General features: G+C 35.3%; 1 protein-coding gene across 1 annotated transcript in view; it reads left to right on the plus strand.

Moving 5' to 3' along the window:
- Positions 1-14,266, plus strand: part of LOC149803558 (luc7-like protein 3) — a 48,508-nt gene extending 34,242 nt beyond the window's left edge. The window contains exons 10-11 of the mRNA XM_089953290.1: positions 477-650; positions 13,379-14,266. Of these exons, the coding sequence (XP_089809416.1) occupies positions 477-625 (149 nt within the window). The 3' untranslated portion in view covers positions 626-650; positions 13,379-14,266. The remainder of the gene's footprint in view (positions 1-476; positions 651-13,378) is intronic.
- Positions 14,267-22,142: the final 7,876 nt, after the last annotated feature.

Genomic DNA, 22,142 nt, shown 5'->3' on the forward strand with positions numbered 1-22,142 from the left:
TCATGAGCTAAGCACCAAAAGTTGACCTATGTAAGTAAAATGAGAAATGTAGGGCACAGTGACCTTTTAATGGGAGCAGTACTAACAGATACAAGTAATCATTTAATTTGATGATTCAAGCATAAACAGAGCTCCAAAAATATAGTTCAAACACAAAATTTTACCCAAGTGAAGAGTGAAGTGTTTATCGCAGTGACCACCTTTTGAGATGAGAATGTTGCACTCATTAAAGATGCATCCTCTCACCAAGTTCCATGATTCTTGGTATGACAATATTTGTACTGGGTGCAAGAAAAACTATACCTAAGGCAGTAAAATGTAGTCACATTTACATGCTTTTGTTGTAAGGGTGTTATTAAGAGAGCTGCAATAGTCATCTGTAATCATCTATATAATTATTCTCACACCATCCTGTTTGTTTGTACTAAGATGCCTGTTGAAGTTGTGCATTTTGTGAAGAACCTGTTTTATTCCAGGCAAGGACAGGAGCACATCCCAGGACAAAGAGGAAGATTCCAGGTCCAAGGACAGCAGACAAGGGCGGAAGGAGAGGCAAGAGCAAGATACGTCCAGGGACTCTATGGAGGAGTCAGGGGCCTCCAAATCAGAAGGTGACACAAAATAACCTGTCTGATCAGCAGAAACTGCAGGTAAGTGAATGTTACTGACAGTGCCTCTGTGTCCTCACTGGACTGCACATTGTTTTGCAGGTTTCAGAGGTAAGTGATCAATTGTGGTCAGGATGTCACGGGAAAAATATTGTTGGATTAATATCATCATTACAATGGGGACAGGGAAAGGGACTGGTAGAGGTAGTTTTCAGAACCAGTCTTAGTCTAATCTGCCATCTCTGGTTAAATGTGTTCATCATTTTTTGGGTAAACACTTGTCACTTCAATGAACTGGAGAAATATTTTGTCATGTATTCAGTACTGGTTCAGAAAATCATATTTTAACTCCTGTAGATCTTTTGATTCCATGTTTGCATTAATTTGACTTGTGGAAATGTTTGATTTTATGAATTTTTTTTTATTTTTATAAAATCAGTTATGATACACATCTCTGATAGATGGTTGACTCAGAAGATTGGGCATTTATTCCAAATGAGGTTGTGACAGTTTAATGACTTCACCAAAAAATCCCCAACCAGGAACAAAATTATGCAATCATTTCATGATTTAAAAAGTATTAATTTACTCATTGCTGTTAATATCCTTTAGTGGAGATAGGACTGAAGCATTGTAATTTCTATATCTGGTACATAAATAATCATAATGGCAATAGACATCTGTCATGGGATGTCCTTGTGTAATGGCAAATCTCTCAGACAATGGTGGGGGTCTTGATTGGTTAAGAAAGGTGGGCCAAATTTGTGTATATTTTCATGCACCTTTCCTCTCCCATCAAAATGTTTGGATAGAAGAAACATGCTACCATCTAGAACAACATGCTTGTGTAGTTTGGCATACATGTTTTCCATCAGCACACAAAAGAGTAGACAGATTTCTTCCATTGCGTCGGGATAACAGCAGATGCACCAAGTCACCAGACTGCCGCTTGCACAATCAGCATCAGATGGAGATAATGTTCCTTACAGGTGACAACAATTTGTCCTCTTGAACTATGTTACATTTTACTTTGTCACACATGTAAATTTCATACTTGTAAATGTGTATGAATTCAGTTCTGGATAAGTTATACCATACATGTATGGACATTTGTTAAAGAGGGCATGCCTTGATAATTTTTTTGAAAAAATGAGGGTTTATTTCTTCAGCATTGCATAGTTATTTTTTATACATGTGTGTCAAATACATAGATCATTGAGACAGACTGTTCATTGCTGATAAACCACAAAAAAATTTGCTTTTTCTCCACAATAAAATTATGGTAGAGAAGACACATTTCCTTTAGACAAAGTGAAAATAATAACATTGTGAAAAGAAGGATAATTTAGAAGTAGTTCCGATAAGTATGGTCTAGTCTCAAGATTTTAGAGTGAGATATTCCAAAAGAAGCAGGGGAAGGGATGTCAATAGTTGAAGTAAAAGTGCACTCTGGAAGTAGCTCTCCACACTATTGAACAATGAGATTCAGCCAAGCCTGACTTTCAACACCTAACAACCACTTGTCATACACATCAGTCTGTTTTGAGTTAATACCACAGTCATATGTGATAAATTTATGTATAATTAATCTAATAAACATGATAACATGTGGATGCATGTTGATGTACTGCATAAATACCGTAATATGTAGTGGTATATAGGTAACTTCTGGACAAAGTACCTCGAATTGCAGTGAATGCCTGCATAGTTTGAAATTTAAAGTTAAAGTTAAAATGCAAAAGAACGACTATGAAATACATAAAATATGGTAACTCCTTGTTGTTTGAGAGTCCATTTACTGTGAAATCATGTGTTTTTAAGGCTATACATTTTTAGTTCTACTGGTCATAGATCAGAAGAGCTTGTGAGATTGTCTGTTGTCTGTCATCAGTTGGTTGTCTGTTCATCCATTAGTTCAAGTTTGTTATCGCTACTCCCCCTAACTACACCATTCCCTTGATAACTCGCACCCAGATAACTCAAGAACCTGCTTATAACGAGGGGTCAGGTGTGGATCCCATTTTTAAAACCAGACAATACTTCAAAAATTGATCCCTGTTTGTTGAACTTGAAGAAAATTGCAAACAAAATTGGGAACGGAAACTTTGATATATCACTCATTTTATTGTCAAAAACAGAAGACAGGACCTTGAAATTTTAATCAACATTATGAAATATCAAATTTAAAAATACATTTTCTTTCCAAACTACATTTTTAGTACACTGCAGTTAACAATATGTAAGTTAATTTTGATCAGTGAAAGTGTCACTTACTCTGAGTGGAGGCAGTACTTTAATAAATAAATACAAATTAAATAATTTTTTTATCAATTGAAATTTGTTTTAGTTACATCCTTTAGTTCATTTTCAGTGTAATCGTTATAAATGCAATGTGTCCTTTTGTAATTAAACGTAAAATGCATCAATCTACTGTAACATCTATGTCTGCGAGTGTCTCTGAGAATCTAATTAAGTGCCAACCATGTTTTGATAACTGACCTGCAGAAGTATTTGTTGTATTGTTGCACTGAATTAAAAGCTGGCCTATTTTGTATTATCATGTTAATTATGTCTCTGGAATCAAATAAATGAGGTGGAATAAAAGAAAAGTTAAAAGGCACAAAAATCCTACAAACTTAAAATCTAGAGGCCCCGATCATGACGGTTGAACTCACTTCATTTGATCAATCGAACACTCTTCTTGTTGTTGAGTTTAATTATAGTGGCGTGCGCACAATTGTGCATGTGCCACTTTTTTCTGACTGCACTGCAGTCTGCTAGTTGTTCCTGGGGAAGGGGATGGTGCCACCTCCCCCAGGCTTTTAATGATTCAAGGAACCCTGATAGTTTGGCCTCAATCTGTAGGTCCATAAAAGTCCCTACAGTTGAATGGTTGGCTGTCATTAGTGGGAAGGAGAGCTTGGGAACGGTCCTGCTTGCTTTACATCGCTGGTTTCTTGTTGCATTTGCCTGGTGTTTCTTGTGACTTTTTTTTTTCTTTTTTTTCTTTTCGATTTTTTTTTTTTCTTCAAAATGTTCTAAAAGGAGGGGGGATGTTCTATGCTGTTTATAGAGGTTCTTAGTAGAAATCATGTATGAAGAGTGATTTTCTAGGTTATTATGGTATTACTAGTCAAGGTGTTTAGGGTGTGTTTCCTACGTTATGTTATTTATAAGATTTTAGATATTACCTCTTTAAGTTATTTATTAATTAATGTTTTTAGAGATTGAATGTTATTTATACTTTATTTAGCAAGAACTAACTTCATTTGATCAATCGAACACTGTTATAAATATTATTGTGTATGTAACATAAACTACCTTAAATTAACTGACTCTTTCATAACTGTGATAAAATTAGCAAGGCAGCCAAGCGAAATGAATACTTCGTAAAATAAAAATCTTGATTTCACGATACGGACCATTGTGGGTAAGCGAGTCACTGAGAATTCTTGAAATGGCACTTAGAGATATCCTCAGGGATGATAAGAAGTTTCATTATTACTTCCAATTAAATCATGACATCACTATTGTACTAATTGAACAATACAAAAATTGAGATTCAACATAGACGATTGTCTCACAAAATAAATGTTGTGTGTTTTTTTTAAAAAAAGGAATCTCGTTTGGTGGTGTATCAACATTTAGTCTAGTTCCCTGCTCTATGGATCCCTCGATTTGGCAGGATACTATTAAACACCTCTACGGAACCAGACTCACAAGAAAACAAAAAGCAGTGACATAATACAGATTTTTTCGGGTACACATAATGATTGTTGAAGCCAGTTGGAATGATCTTTCACCTGTTGAACATTTTGAAAATAAATGTTATTTAAACAGAATAATGAATAACTTCATTAGAAAAAGTGCATTATTAAAAATTATTATTGATGTGATTGTAAAATGGGTATTCAGTCATTAATCAGCCCAGTTCTCTAACGCTGCACCCCCCCCCATTTTTCTTAATGTCAAAGCGAATTATTTCAGTTTTTGGAGGTCCCTCAGTAATTTGTGCCCTTGCTTATACTGCAGTCTATGTTTGTGGACCCCATTGTGCACGAGTTATGGAGGGAGAGGTGTACTTGGAGGGTTGCCTTGAAACTATATACACACATTCATCTCACGGTCTAGTTTGTCTGAAATGAAACTGTTGCTGCATGGACATCCACCAAAGTGGCTATCTTGAAAATCTTGTTGCTGCTCCATAATTGAAAGTCATATCAACATGGGGATTTCTCTGAAGACCTATTATGATATCTAGTTTGTCATTAATGAAAATGGTACCAATGTGAGGTCCAGTATGGACACAGTGGGAACCATCTTGAGAATCTTGTCACTACTCCCCCTGAATGGATAGTCATGTTAACACATGGTTTTCATTAAAAGACTTGTTATGCTGTCTAGATGGTTCTAAATGAAAATGGTGACAATCTGGTGGCAACTATTTTGAAAATCCTGTAATAATTACTCCTCCTGAATGGATGGTCATATCAGCATGGCATTGTCACTAAAAGACCTCATATGGTGTCTAGTTGGTCCTGACTTAAATGGTGCTGGTCTGAACTCCTATAAGGACACCATGGCAGCAATCTTGAAGATATTTGTTATCAATGCTCCAACTATTTGGATGGTCAAATCAACGTGATTTTCACTTAAGGGCTTGTTATGCTGTTTAGTTGGTCTCAAATGAAATGGTGCTGATCTGATGGCCATGATGGCAACTATTTTAAAAATCTTGTTATTGCTACACTGAGTTGATGGTCATATCAACTTGGGATTTTCACTACAAGACCTCTTATGATGTGTAGTTGGTCCTAAGTGCAAATGGTCACAGTCTGGTGTCCAGTTTGGCCATCATGGCAGCCATCTTGAAAATGTTGTCATCACTAAATGAAAATGGTGCCACAGCAGGTAATTTGAAAAGTTTTGCTGGAGAATGTCAGAGATGGTTTCAGCACTCTTTAGTTAAAAGGTACACATAGTTTTAGCATGCAATCCTGGAAATTGTTTATGCTCAATAGAGTATCAGTCCCTTCGAGGGACTCTTGTTTTACATGGTTTTGCAACAGTGACATTTTTGTTGATTCTTAAATTCATAAATGGTTCATTTTTTTCCACAAAAGGGTCTTCATTGAACAAGTTTTTAAATTTGTGATTGTTAAAACTATGAAGTCTAAAAAAATTATATGCTGTAAAAAAATAGTGTATTGATGGAATTGTATTTAATATCTGTTTGTATATAAACTGTTTTATCTGCATAGTTCCATGAAAACCATGGACTATTTTTGTTATTGTGGATTGCCAAACTAAGTGTTTTCTTACAGCATGAAAGAAAATTCACATGTCCTCCTACTACACTCCCAACGTGGGCATGAAACCACAAACAATTTGTTGAGAGGTATTTCCTCTGGACCTGCTCTCTAAAAAAACTCAGCCATTTATACTCAAATTTCACAGGACAAAAAGTTACACAAATTTACATGGCTGCAGGTGCTTGTACAGTCTGTGTACGTTTTACAGGTCCTCTATATTGAAAAGGTCAGAACAGGTAAAATTCTGGACATTCACATTGTAACTTTTGAATAAAGTCACTTCAGACAACTCTGTAGTGTAAGTAGGACTGCTATGCAATTGATGAGTAATCTATAATATTGACTTGCTATAGTATTTGCCAGATAAGTCCATATTTGTTTTTGTTTTTTGGATGGGGTGGGTGGGGTGTATGCACCAGTTATGACCAGTCAGTACTTTTTACAATAAGCTGAAATGCAGGCACACCTGCAGCAAATGGTTACAGCAGTCCTGAAAATCAACTTTTCTTAATTTATCTAAAGACCACCAAAAACTACAAAATGAACTGAATAATTTGATCCTATATGATGTGTAATTCATTTACATCAGATTGCACTCTAAAGTAAGCAGTACTAGAAATCACTGGTACTGTATGGTTGCACTTTATGTACTTTTGAGGTTTCACAAAGGCATCTGCTCACTTGCCACTTGATTGAAGATAATACCATGGGCCCATTTATCACATGTATTCTCTGGGATTATGAGCATTATGTTTGTGGCTTTACTTGAAATGCCAAAATGTAATATCAAATAATTATTTTTGTGAAACATTTATATTTTTATGTTAGCCTCTTAAAAAGCTGAGTTTTATCAAGTACTCCCTTTCTAATCATTCCTTCATAAAATTATGTTGGTTACAACAACTTAAAAATAGGGGCACCCTGCAATGTTAGGCTCCAGGTTGGTCAGTACAGAAACCCAAATATGTATGGCCATTTATTTAACTTCACAAGTGCAATTAATAAATTACATTTAGATACATTCATAAATAGAACCAAGTCTTCTAAGTTCTACACTGAACACAACTGTCTTTCATGAAGTAGATTTGTTCTTGAAGTGAGTAGATTAATTCCTATGCCCAAGTTCAAGATTATACAGGCCCACTTGCAGCGTTACTACCACTGCAATCAATATGTTAATTTATTTTTTAAAAATGCCTTAAAATGTCTCCTGCAGTCTGTATCAGAGAGTGACTTTATTATAAAATATTAGGATACAAAGGGAATTATGGTATTATACAAGTATAAATTATTCCTATTATTGCCAAAAGCAAATTCTTAGCTGTCAGCTGGGATCTTATTGTTCATGTGTGGTGGGCTGTATAGTGTTGTAACTACAGGTTTCCAGAATGTCCAGCTTTAGTCAGTATGTATATCTTTACCATGTGTACTTATTCTGTTGAATGTACGTGTAACACAGTACATTGTTGGAGTCTTTAAAAAAGATTTGCATCAAATCTTCATGAAAAAAGTAATATGCACAAAAAATAATTCTGTTGGTCAATAATTGAAGAGAACTGTTTTATCTGATGCACAAAATCTAGGGATATCTTAAAATGTAAACCAAAAAAACCTCATATTTTATTAAGTATATTCTGCCTTTAGCAAATAAAGAAATGCCCAGCTCTAAGCAATGTTTTCTGAAAAATCTCAGTTTACTTCGTATCAAGTCTCTCCATCCGAATATAATGCCAGATAAAGATGGAGCAGCTTGCCACAGGAATGAAATATGCCGGGACTGGACTTAGAAGATTAAGCGTTTAATTCTGTGACACCCATAAAGGTATTTCTATACACTGTACATGGTGCACAAAAAAGGCAGCATTTAACAGGTATTTATGACCTCACGTGTTCAACTGAGTGTAACCTGACATTGCTGTGGCCAAATACAAAGGTATTTCTAATTTATTGAATATGAGCCATTTTTTTTATTGGTATATGGACAAATTCATGACATATTTTCATGACAAATTTTGATTTTAAATATATATAACAAGTGATCTTTGAATCAGTGTTATTTTTTTCCTGTAGTTTCTCAGTTATTTTGGGTTTTTACATGACTTTACCATACTCAAGTCACCACTTGTGTTATTGAAAGTCATTTGTGAATAGCTAGGATGTTTAAAAAAAGTGAACACTGATTGCTCCAAAAGAGATCATTCAGTCACTTGTTGCTGATAAAAATCATGATTATATCAACTAATTTACGTACAGGTGAGCAGTCTTGCTCTCATCCGATTATTACGTGTTGAAGGGCAACTAAATTACATCCAGTCTCAATTATCTGATTTGAGTTTCATCACACATTTTAAGTTTAGTATGTACTTTCACCTTCAGCATTTTACAACCAAGGAAACTTTCATAAGATCAGATATATAGTCAATATGTTAATTTTAGGATCCAAGATGGCAAGCGTGTGTTAAATCTAGGTTTAATGTTGTGTTACTGCTTTACCTTGTAAATAATCAGCATTAAAAAATTGATTTGAGAACTTACTGTATATTTTGTAAATAATAAGTATCAAAAGATTTATTATGAATTCATCCTCAAAGTCAAGACTTACGGAAGTGAGCTTGGTTTTCATTTATTTATCTGTGAATGTGGCTGTTGGAGCACCTTTGTTCTATTATGTTACAAGTAAGTATTAGCGCCACTTGTCTTAGATGATTTGCTTGTTGCAGTTATTTACAGGTGAGCTGAATTCTGGACTCATTTTATCCATTCCATTAATTAGGGCCCTACATGAATACATTTTTTGTCTGTCTGCATTTCTTGTAACCACCAAGCTATGCACTCCTTACATTAAATTGGATGCCAAATAGTAGGTATATTGCCTATTATAGGTTGGTGTGCCTTGCAAATGTTTAATTCTTTCATGTCCGGATATAAGAGTTAATGTACTGTCTCCATCAAGTCTAAATTTCCACAATAGCAGATCCTTTGAACCAACATAACTCAGACACCATTAAATATATTCTAATGCAACTTGGTATGTACATTTTCTCATCAACTTAGATGTACCTTTTATGGATTTTGTCAAATCCATTCTAGAAAAGGATTATGGCCCTTGACATGAGGTATTCTTTGTGATAGGTATAGCTCAAGAACTGTTCAACATCTCTGATGAAATTTGGTTAAAATATTGGCTGATATTCTTGTGTTTATGTTTAATAAATTCAATCTTGTCTACACCAATTTGGATGGATTTGTGACCTGTGTTTATCAAACTCAAAATCTTCATGCTATGCCCTGTGTCAAGGAAAAACAAAACAAAATTCTTGTTTTTACATGGAAATTTGGAATGTTGCTTGCAAGCCAAATAACTATTCACTTTATTCAGATGGATGTGGCTATAACATTGTCTATTAGACAAAGATGTGACCGCTCCGGTGGCCTAGTGGTTAGAGCGTCCGCCTCGGATGCGGGAGGTCGTGGGTTCGATCCCCGGCCGAGTCATACCAAAGACTTACAAAAATGGTACTAACAGCTGCCTCGCTTGGCGCTCAGCATTAAGAGGTTAGTGTTAGGTCTGGTCGGCCCGGTGCCAGGATAATGTGACTGGGTGGGACATCATGCTACATGTCTGTGGCATGATGTCCCAGTGCTAGACATCACTATAAACTGCCACATTGCAGACATCGTAGCGATATGACTGAAAAATTGTTAAAGCTACGTTAAAAATCAAAATCACATCACATCACATCACCAGACAAAGATGTGTATTTTATGGTTTTGTCTCGTCAACACCATTTTCGACAGAGTTATGGCCCTTATCTAACATGGGATATTGCTTGTAATCAGCATAGCTCAAGAACCATTCAGCATATTCTGATGCAATTTGATGTGGACATTGTTTCAGTTACCTAGATCAGGCATGTGCAACTTCCTCTAGGATGTGGATGGGATAGCAGTTTTAAAGCCATTGTATGATGTAAAGGTAACCAGGTAAAACAATATCATGGGCAGGATGTGGCCATGCGTTGTAGGTTGCATATGCCTGACCTAGATGCATCTTTTGGGTTTTGTCTCATCTAGGGCTATGGCCCATGCCAATCAACTTTATATATTTACATGGGATGTTGCTTGTGTTAATGCATCTTTGAAGGAGCTTGATTTCAAGCATTCCACATTATTATTTGAGGAGTCGTGGTCCCATAATACCTATTTTCTCCATACTTCAGTTTCTCAGCACAAGTACCTCTAGTTAAAGCCATAAGGAGCAAATTGTAGTTAGTGGGGCACTTTGTAACACTCCCATTTCTAATAGCTTTTCTTGTGCTTTTGGTTACTCAGGGCCCATGGTCAGTATTGAAGACCCTCAGGTTAGTGAGCTTGTATTTACAATTGTCTAGTTTACCATTCTGTGTAGTACTTTACAGACACTCTGAGAAAATAAACAACAGAAGACCAGTCTCAGAGGTTAGTGACTGTGATAGTGTTGCATGAATTTTTTATTTTAATTTTGATGTAATGATGGTAATGATTAATCATTTATTTATCAATTTGATACAGTGATGGAATAATACTTCATTATCAGCCAGTCATCATTGTCTCTGTTCCATATGTAAAGCTCTTTTACAAGGGGATAAAATGATGGAAATAATAATCACAAGAACTCTCAGCTATGATAGACTGACTCTAACATAGAAAATGTATAGAGTGGATGCTGATTGGAGCTTTCATACCACATTTTTAATTTTTATTGCTCATTGTAATTTTTGGAAGCCTATTTGACAAAGAATTTTTATACCCTGCCATCTTGTGTCAACAGTCCATCTTTCAGTCCATTTTACAATCACTGTCTCGCAGTTTTTAGCTTACCTGGTTGTATGGTTAAGTGAGCTTATGGTATGAACCCTTGTCCACTCTATATCATCAGTTCATTCACATTTACCTTTTTCTTCTCAAAGACTAATGAACAGAATTTGACCAAATTTTTCAGAAAGCATCCTTATATGAAGCTCTTTCAAATTTGTTGAACTAATTCCAGTCTGTCTTCAGATATTGCAGCTCTTACTCAGTATAGAAAAATTGTTCAAAGAATTTAACCAGATTTGACAGGAAGCATCTGGGCATGAAGATCTTTCAGCTGTTTAATTGATGCAGATCTGCCATCAAATATGGCTGCCATTACTAAAAATAGATAAATTAATAAATTAATTTTCAAAAACTGCACAACAGAATTTGACCAAATTTGACAGAAAGCTTGATGGTCGTTGAACTTTTATACAGATGGTTATTATTTAAAGATACACATGCATAGACAAATTACTCTGCTCCCACAACTATATTTTTTTTTCTATTACCTTAACCACAAAATCTATTTCATGGTATGCTTTGATGCAGAAATTATTTTATTGACAAAGAAAAGGAAAGAAAGAAAACAACCTTTTGTCACTGAAAAGTGATTGTTATTTCCATCATAAATGTTTAGCAGAGCATGTATCCACAGAAACTTTTGCAAATGATAGTTTAATTAATATGTACGTATATAATATATGCTTATATGTATGTATGTATATATATATATATATATATATATATATATATATATATATATATATAGTAAAGATTGTTAATAATGTTTCAGAGGGTACTGGGATTTAGGTCAATAAAACCGAGAAACATATCCAAATTTATTAATTTTTCAAAATGTTTGATGTACTTTATATCAATATTAAAGACTTACAAAAATGGTACTAACAGCAGCCTTGCTTGGCACTCAGCATTATTAAGAAGTTAGTGTTAGGATTGGTTGGCTTTGTGTCAGGATAATGTGACTGGGTGGGACATTATGCTACATGTCTACAGCTTGATGCCCCAGTGCTAGACATCACTATAAACTGTCACACAGCAGACATCGTAGCAATATGACTGAAAAATTGTTAAAGCTATGTTAAAAATCCAACTCACACACACACACACACACATATGTTATTATGATGAAAAAAAATGACAAATCAGCATGTTTTACCATCTGATCAAATTATCAAAATATATGTGCATGCATCAGCCAGTGAATCATAAAAACAATTTTATGTGAAACCATCTTCATTTAAAACTTTTTGACTAGTAAGTTGGATGGAAAGAAATTGTCAGTTTTTGTTTGTTTTATATTAATCTGAAAATAGTCAAGTTTCTGCTGAAATCATTTTTGATCGATTTTTCCTTTTTATCTCATGTCCACAAAAGTACAGCCAATTTTTAATGATAGACTCCAAAATCATCATGGACAATGTTTGACCTCTTTATTACTTTTGACACCTCAAAAAAAATCCAGCATTTGGCCTCAACTCTCCAGTTTACAACAATAAGGTTAGGTAATTAATTAACAATTTGTTATGTACACATGCTAGAATTAATCCCATTACACAGCCATGCATCACAGCACTGGTTGCAGCAACTGCTGGAACAGTTCCAGTACCAGCAGACTTATTCTGACAGGTTTCTGTCAGGCAAATTATTTTTTGTTGTTGACAAGCCTGTTTTGAACATAAGATACAAGATTCGCCTGATGTGATATTAGAAGGCCTATGGATTTCGGGCTATTGGACTTCTTTTTAGTACTGACTGCCATTATTTATCTTGCTTCATTGCATCAGGTGGTAAAACCATAATGGCAGACCAAAAAATCAGAAACTGTAACCAATTAAATGTCGTAATAAAGGAATGTTATAACAAATCCTTTGGAATACATGTTACAGTAGTTAGGAATTTAGCAATGAAATTTATCTAAGATGTTTTAACAGAGGAAACGCTCTATCCAAGAACTTATAAACAATCTTTACTGTGTATATTTAAGTATTACATATATATATATATATATATATATACTGAGGTGACATGGTACAAAATTTGATGAATTTGCATTAATAAGGGTTTTGTGGATACCTGTCAGATTAAGCAACTGTTGAAGGTATGAAAATGGTAGAAAACCACAAGCACGTTGACATATTAAACTTGACAAATTCTTAAATTTGATGGAATAAGAGACATTTGAAAATTATTATATAGTAAAACAGTCATGTAGTACTAACATGGCAAATGCTGTATGGAAAAATTTAAACTCTTACCAAACAAAAGCATTGACATTTTTCAGTGATGTGCAAGAACACAGCACATCAGTGGTGGATCCTATTGGATTTGAGGGGTTCCCAGGTAAAATAGGATACTTTTCCAGTAAAACAAACAATTGGCAATTAAGCAAAATGAAACATTCTCTTTCCCAAATATAAACTTTAAAGATAAAGTATCCTGGATCTTACCCTGCATATGCTGACAAAGGTTCATTTTATTCCATCATGTTAAAAGACATCTTTGCAGGAGATTAGAGCAGCATGAAAAAGGTAACTCTTTTACTGTTCTTTGATTAAAACAATTATTTACCAGTACTAATTCCCAACTTTTCTTTAATTTCAGGTGGACTTCCTGTAATATGCTTCACATATTGTGTGCAGGTGCTGCAGTCAGACAGATCACCATGCTTATTTCACACTGCATCCAATTAGCCTTACATAAATGATCACAATTTTTTGATCTTGAGGTATGTGTCCAGCATGACATGAAAATGTTAATAAGGAAAATAATCAGTTTTAACCATATTGAACAGTTGTAATACACACTGGTCAGTCTTAATGAACTGGCAACAATATTTAAACTCACTGGCAGTGACATATATCATGGAAGTAGGAGCCACAGAGATGATTCCTGATTTATTTCTTTTTAGATCATATAAAGACAGTAATCCTTCTGCTTGTTATATTCACACCCAGGCAGGCAGTCCCAGTAACAGAATCATTGTTCATGCTGTTGCAGTTAAATCTCAGACACGAAACAATAAATACACATTGTCTAGTAATGAAAACTGCTATATGTTGAATCTTACAATTTTTCATGGCAAGTATTGAAATTTACTGCAGGTCTTTAATTAATTTTTGAAATTCAGTTATCTTTATTGAAATGGTAAATGTAACATGTCAAGCAGTGGCCAGTTTTGTAGACAAACCGTAAGGATTTCATTATTATGGAGAGTAAGAGTCCGAATGTAAATCTTGTAGATATTCTGTGTGACTATTACCAGTAGCAGGAAGATTGTTTTGAAATGAATAAAACAGTTAATGATGAACCCTCTCCATGGCTCCTGCATTGACATTATTCTTGTTACATTATGATTAACTAGTGTGTAATAGGCACAAGATTGTTAAAGAAAGTTTTCTGTCTGTAATTTGTTTTAGTGGTAATTCTATTGAATTTAAACTTTTAAAGTGTAATAGATTTCTGTACTTGTAAATAAACAAGTTAAATATTGTTATTACTTATGTTTTCTGTGAGCAAGAAGTGAAAATTCAAAGTTCTTCCATATCTAAGTTTGCATACACTCTCCAATTCAGTTTGACTTGTAGAGTTTGACCCATGCACCCAGTTCCACAAAACATCTCAAATTATCTTTCTTAATAAGAGATTTTACCCTCGTAGTGCGGGAGCCATATATTTATGGATGATGCCACCTGCCTTTGTATACAGGAACCATATATTTATGGTCAAACATCACCTAGCTGTGTGTGTGGATACAATATTTTTATGGCACAGGATAGTGACGTCTATAGACGTCCAGTCCAGGCCAGTCATTAATTGTGTGCTAAAAATAGCAGGGAGGTAGCATTTGTAATAGTCCAGTACATCATGTCTCTGTATCATTGTAAGTGAAACAAATATTACAACAGACTTATTTGTCCAGGAAAGTCTGCTGCCAGCAGTGGCTGTTTGTAAACAATATCATGGCTGTTAAGTTGTTGTAGTCTCGCAGCCATCTTGTAGCCAGTTGCTGATGATTACTATATATATGTATTGGATAGCCCTAATTAGAATAAAGTTTGTTAGGGCTTTGTGTGACAGTGAAGAGGTATATATAGCAATATGCAGAGTTTTCCAAATCTGAGAATTAATTTCTGCAGGAATATACCACGTGTTGATATGAAAGTGCTCTGATACTATCACATGTTGATGTACAAATCAGGCTTAAATTAGTAACCAGTTTTGTTTATCAATGAGTCTGTCTTGTACAGAGCCTTTTCTTGTATGGGGGATACATTGTATCATCATCAGTGACAGCTGCACAAGCTTGAAATGGAACAACCGGTCATTTTTCAGGTGGTGTCAGATGTTGACTATGCCTATCAAACTTTTTAAAAAATTTCTTTTCATTTAAAAAAAAAAAAGACAAAACAATACTTTTATTGTACTATAAAATTCATTTTTCTCTTATTTTCTGTCGGTCTCTGTGTCATCAATCAAGTTTAAAATTAATCGGATGAGAGAGAGAGAGAGAATTAATTAACCCACTCTTTTGACAGAGGTGTGAAATGTGTGTGACATGGGAATCTAATAATCAATACCTTCATTTAATAATTGAACTTTCTATTTGGTGGAAATCGTTTTTTCCCCGTCATCAGTTTCATTTTTACAGAGCTAGTGTGAAAGGTTGGTCAATGAACATATACAGTTTTCTTCCCTCAAATATTAGACAACATAGAAGTTAAAATATGCTGAGAAATTACTTTATTTAAAAAAAAAATTGTTGGCTGCAGTTGATAATTATTATTGAAAACCTCACAACTCTTGCTCTGTAACTTATGATCAGTGATAAATAATTATGTTAATTTTTGGCAATAATGACTTTCAGGCCTATCCAATCTACAGCTCCACTCAAAAGAATAACTGACAAGCAATGTCACTATCATACATGTGTACTGGACACAAGAGCTACAATCCAGTGTTGCAAACTCACATCTCAGTGTTCATACTCTTGTTTGTTTCTGCCTCACTAGGCAGTAAAGATCACAGTTCACTTGGCTTGGTAACATGCCATTTTTCAGCTCATGTTTCATTACCATATATAACCGAAAATAGTACACTATGTGTTGAGACAAGACCCAAAACAAATGGCTGAGATATATCATTAAAATCATTCGGATGTAGATGCTAGAATGTTACAAAATTAAATACATCTATTTGGTTGGCCATTGACAGTTTGGCTCAAACTAGCTAACATTAGAAGATGTATTAAAAATATGATTTTAAAACAACTTGAGGTGTAAATCTGTATGTGCTGTCATATATTAAAGAATGCATTAATTATAAAAGCTATTAAAGACATAATATCTATCTCAGGACTAAAGTTTATTCAATGCATTTTAGAATTATTGTTTTGTTGTTGTGGGGTTTAACGCCATTTTTGAGCACAAGATAGGCTATACATGGCAGCCAGTATTAATGGTGGAGGAAGAACCATCCATAGATGATCAGAGATGCTACGATGTGCTTAAAGATTTTGACCTCGATGGATTTATTAATAATCTCTTAGCATATGATGATATAATGCTGGACAAACAATCAATTCCAGCTTGGATATTTTCTCAATCGAGAGAGAGAGAGAGAGAGAGTTGTTGTAGGGTTTAACGCCATTTTTCAGCACACGATAGGCTATACATGGCGGCCAGTATTAATGGTGGAGGAAGAACCCGGGAAAACCCCGGAAAGAACCACCGACCCACGAGAAGCTCCTGGCATGCTGTCTCACATGCCCACATTAGCCGAATCCGAGACTCGAACCCACGCAGAGGTGAGATGGCAGTGAAATGTAATGGAGAGCGCTTTAGACTACTTAGCCACTCTCATTGCATGATTTATGAAGTGGATGTAATTATGAGTCACAGTGCAGAGTGTGACATCAAAATGCGCTTGAAAAAAAAGTACAGTGAGTTATCTTGCAAGTTAAATTCAGATACTAAGATCACTACTTTTTACATCAAAGTTTTTTTGAGTGCAGACACGAGTCTAATAAATGCATACCGTAATAGAAGTCCAACTGAAAACTGCACAGACCCAGATCTGACAGATTGATACGAGTAATCAGTAGAACAAACAACATAGACCTGGATCTGCAGTGCAACAAGCTATGGCAGATCAGTATCTTTGTTGTTTGCAGTTTGACTACTTATAACTGAGTATATACATGTATATGGCATGTTTATTCAGATAGCATGGAGTTTTCTTACCTGGTACAGAATACACTGCCTATGTTAAAACTGATGATCACAGGTTAAAAAATTGCAAAACAGTATGATTAGCATGAACAAAAGAAATCTTGTATTTACCTCTTTTTTATTTAAAAAAAAAAAAAAAACTATAGCATATCAGTGGTCATAATACGTTGAACTCGCATTGTTGCCATGATCTTTCATTACCATAATAGTAGCTTACATTTTTTTGATACTGAATTTAATAAATTATGAAATGAGTTGGCAGAATTGTGGTTGGCTTTGATGCTGATAATACGTCAGCGATGATGGGAATTCTTAAGGGAGCTGCTTCCTATATTTAAAAATGGTACCATTTGTGTATATAAATTTATATACAGTTATAAATATATTTGAACAGAATATACGTTGCTGAATTCAGAACTATAGTTAATTAATGCGAAGTTGCAGTCTGAGATCCTAGTTTTATGAAAAGTTTTTCTTGTCTTTTTAAATCTTGATTATTTTAATGTGTTAGGAGTAATTAACAACCGTCAAAAGTACTTGGTAGTTTAAAAGACTCAGATTGCTCGATATTAGTAATGACCATACCCATTTGATAGATAAAATTAAAAGCCTGCTTAGTAATAATATGTGTGTGGATTGGATTTATAACTTAGCTTGAAAACTTTTAAACATCACTTCGATCTCTGCAGTGTGGCAGTTTATAGAGATACGTAGCATCAAGTCCCTCCCAGTCGCATTATTCTGACACCAGGCCGACCAGCCCTAACAATAACTTCTTAATGCTGAGCACCTAGCGAGGCAGCTGCTAGTACCATATTTATAAGTCTTGGGTATGACTTGGTCAGGGTTCGAACCCGCGACCTCCTGCATCTGAGGCAGACGTTCTAAACACTTCGGCCACCGGAGCAATGTTTACTAATAATAAATTGACTTTTAGATTAACATCGAGCAAGAAAGGCTGCCTGGAAGTTAGAAGTGGCTATTGGTAATCTTCTAACTGATATTTAGAAAAGTAATGAAAGAAAACAAGAGCTTAAGCTGCTGCAAGATGAGTTATAAAGCATGCATGTATAAGGTGGTTATTCCTTGGGAATTGTACCATTTATTTGAGTTTTGGCCAGCCCTATTATATGTCTTTCCAAATGAAAGCGATTATGTAAATGAGAAAATGAAGAAAAGGATGAGGAAGACGCACTTAAGCTAATTCTCTTAATAGTAGTCAAAAGAGAAAGACATGAAAGTAATGGTGAAAATAAGAGGAATGAAAAAGATGGATCACCAGAAAATATAGTACGAATCTGATATCCAGTTTGACTGCACCAAAAGTGCCGATTGGACATAAAATATGTCCTCCATTGTAGCCATGTTAACAAAAATCTTGTTATTGCTATTTCTCCTAAATCTAAGGTAACAACAGCAAAGGGTTTTCACTAAAAGACTTTTGAAGATATCTAGTGGGTCCTAAAGAAAAGAATCGATCTGACATCCAATATAGCAGCTATTATAACAATTGTGTTATCACAAGTCTACCTGAGAAGAAAGTCATACTGAGGAGTTTCACCAGAAGACTTCTTATGATGTCCAGCTGGTCATTAAAAAAAAGATGCCGAACAGACATCTTGAGAATCTAATTATTGCTATTCCCGAATTGATAATTCTATCAACATGTGGTTTTCACTAAATGACTTCTTATGGTGTCTAGTTGGACTTGAATGGTACTTATCTGACAACCAATATGGCCACCACAATAGCCATCTTGAAAGACTTTTCATTGCTACTTCTGAGTGGAAGTCAAATCTTGAACATATCTACTCCTCCTAAATGGATGCCTATTTCAGCATGGGGTTTTCTTGTGATACCTAGTTGGTCCTAATAACAATTTTACCAGTTGTACATCCAGTATGGCTACCACGGCTGTCTTCAAAACCTTGTCGCTACATCCCGTGATTGTGTTATCATTATGGGGTTTTCACCAAAACACTCTTATTGATGTTTACTTCTCTTCAGTGAAAATTGTGGCAAGCTGATGTCCGGTATGTGCACCACTGAAAATGTCGTATATTAAAGACTATCTGAGATGGGTTCAACATTCGACAGTTAAAAGGAAGAAATTGTCTTGCATTCCTGTAAATTCTTTTTCCTCAGTAGAGTGTCAGTCCCGTCCACACTACACCAAGTCTGATGAATATTTCGCAGAGTATATGTATGGACTCCATTAAACAGAACTAAAATATTGCAGTTATCTCTGATCACTTTAGATATTTGTGTATATCGCTGAGTAAGATATATACCATCAGTGTTTTTTTTTTCTTTTTTCTCTCTCTCTCTCTCTCTCGGGGGCCCCCGAGTGGCCGAGTGGTCTAAAGCGCTCTCCGTTACGGATCATTGCCATCTCGCCTCTGTCTGCGTGGGTTCGAGTCTCAGATTCGGCTAAAGCGAGAAAGCTTGCCAGTAGCTTCTCGTGGGTCGGTGGTTCTTTCCGGGGTTTTCCCGGGTTCTTCCTCCACCATTAATACTGGCCGCCATGTATAGCCTATCGTGTGCTGAAAAATGGCGTTAAACCCTACAACAACAACAACTCTCTCTCTCTCTCGATCGAGAAAATGTCCAAGTTGGAATTGATTGTTTGTCCAGCATTATATCATCATATGCTAAGAGATTATTAATAAATCCATCGAGGTCAAAATCTTTAAGCACATCGTAGCATCTCTGATCATCTATGGATAGTCCCACACTAAATATAATTTATCCCAGGCGCTTTTGTCAAATTTTAATACCTTTTCGGTATAAATCATTATGGAGTTTACAAAATCTATTTAACAGGAAGAGACATCAGATGTGAAAATAATCTGCCTGAATATATCAAATGATTATGAAATTGAGATCCAGGAGAGAAATGGTTAAAGAGCTAAATGTGTCATAATATCTTTCGTCATAATTTTTTTCACATGTTGGACGGTTCATTTTGGATCATTCTTCACAAAAACGATGAAATCGAGGATTGGATGTCAGATTCTCTTATTGATATATTCAAACATGCGACAAGAAATCTTAAAATATCATTGTAGATATAACGGTTATATTTTCTGGGGCTTCTGTAATCAAATGTGGAAACTAAAATCACAGAAATTAACGATCAAGAGATTCGTAGAGAAAATCAACGAGCTTAGTTCATTCCTGTGTCTCTGTATTCTAGATTTCTATCGTGTTGCGCCCTTTCTGAGTTATTTCACCAGTAAATTAATGTATGTAGTAAAAATGTGAAATTGCTTTTTACGTGTTCATTCAGGAAGAAAAATCAAATCAAAATAGACAAGTAGGAAAAACAAGTTTCAGTTCAGATGTGTGGCTTTGTATTATGGTTTCCTATAGTGTCACACCTTTTCTGAGCTATTTCCCTTGTCATCTCACAAACATTTTGGTTTGGTTTGATTTTTTACGGCACATCTGCACAAATGGGTCTTTTATATATGGTGTCTACGGTATCAACATCCATACTAGTGGGAGGTAAGGAGGTAATCAAAGTGGATCACAAAAAGCAACGGCTACTGTAAACCCACTTGATTCAGAACACCTTTTCGGAAAATTCAAGTATTCATTGTTCGCCATAAATAATAAAACTGCTAAAAAGTAGCAAAATTCACAACTTAAGAATATTCGATTCGGGTGTGATTGTCACATGTTTGGCAAGAGGTTTTCGACAGATCCGCTCAAAATAGGAAACTGAACACAGATTTTAAACAAAACTAATTATGCTGCTTCTGTGAAAGGATACAGAAGAGGTGCGATGGCAATCGGTGCGCCATTATTTCCTGCGGCTGGCTCTGGTGGCACGGTAATAGCAGATAATCGCATAAATTAAACAGCATGCAAACGAGAGCAAACAATGAGCAGAGCAAGCGATATAGGACAATAATCTAAAGAACGAATGTAAGATATGTGGTGCACTCCACCTCGTATCAGCAAACACGTTAAATTCATGTATATTCCTACCTGCGATTGTCAAAGGTGGGAGATGCTGTATCTTTGGTCTCCTTTTAACACGTTGATTGCTGGACCAAATGGCTCACGCAAAGCCGAATTTAGCAATTGTTTAATCGAGCACTTTTTACTTTTGTTCGATCATCATACATAACGCAATGTGTTACGTTGGATACAGTTGCAGTCAGCTTAATCTGTACTAAAAGAAAATCAACGATAATCTACTTCGTTTGTAGAAGACAATGGGTTGTGTCTGTCTGGGGTCAAACTTGTCTCATCTTCAATGAAGTATTAGGATATGAATAAGTTAATCATTGGTTTATATTTAAAGGATATAGTCACAATGCAAGTATTATATACATTACTCTCAATTTATTTCAACAAAAGAAAGTGCAGCACACGATCACTTTCACTGTTCATTACGTGGTGATGTTTAAATGTCCTAGAGACAAATCTCGAGTCCAATTATTGACTAAATAACTAGGAACACTGGCTGAATTATGCTTATGACCATGCCACTCATTTGCCACAGGCGTATTTACAGATTGATTTAAAGTCTACTGCCTTAGATAATTTCAGATTTATTACGGATCTGTTTCATGACTGATGTCAAGTAGGAGGTCCAGTAGTTTACACTTCGCCTTCCTCGTTTTCGTATGCCTAAAATATAAACATATAAAAGTAGCATTAATTTCTTTCCACGTCGAGTTGTGGTTATTCATTCCCTATTAAGATGGGATTCCCAATACCACAACCAAAGTACCCCAACCCCGAAAAAAAAACTTGAATAAGTTAGTCCCTTGACAACACCACATCGTCCAGTGGTCAAGATGGTACTACATCCTGACAAAATGAGGATAAATTCCAGTATGAAAGAAGTGTTACATAAGATGTCTACTTCTTTTTTTTTCTTCCCAAGACTTCCCAACCATTGCATCGTCGTCTGGGTGCAGGCTGTTTTTGACCAGTCTCATTCGAACCAAGAGTCCGGTTGATTTCTACCATGTTGCGGGCTGGTTCGGACCATATGAACTATAGAGTTTTGTGTTAGATACAAATGTGACATTTATGGTTGTTTAATATATTATATTTCTCACTATTTGACAAGTGCACTGAATCAAACGAGATCTTGAAAGACAATCTTTGCTTTTCCAATT

This window comes from Sinohyriopsis cumingii, chromosome 3 (genome assembly GCF_028554795.1).
Source record: "Sinohyriopsis cumingii isolate HCF-2022 chromosome 3, ASM2855479v2, whole genome shotgun sequence".
Taxonomy (NCBI): Eukaryota; Metazoa; Mollusca; class Bivalvia; order Unionida; family Unionidae; genus Sinohyriopsis; species Sinohyriopsis cumingii.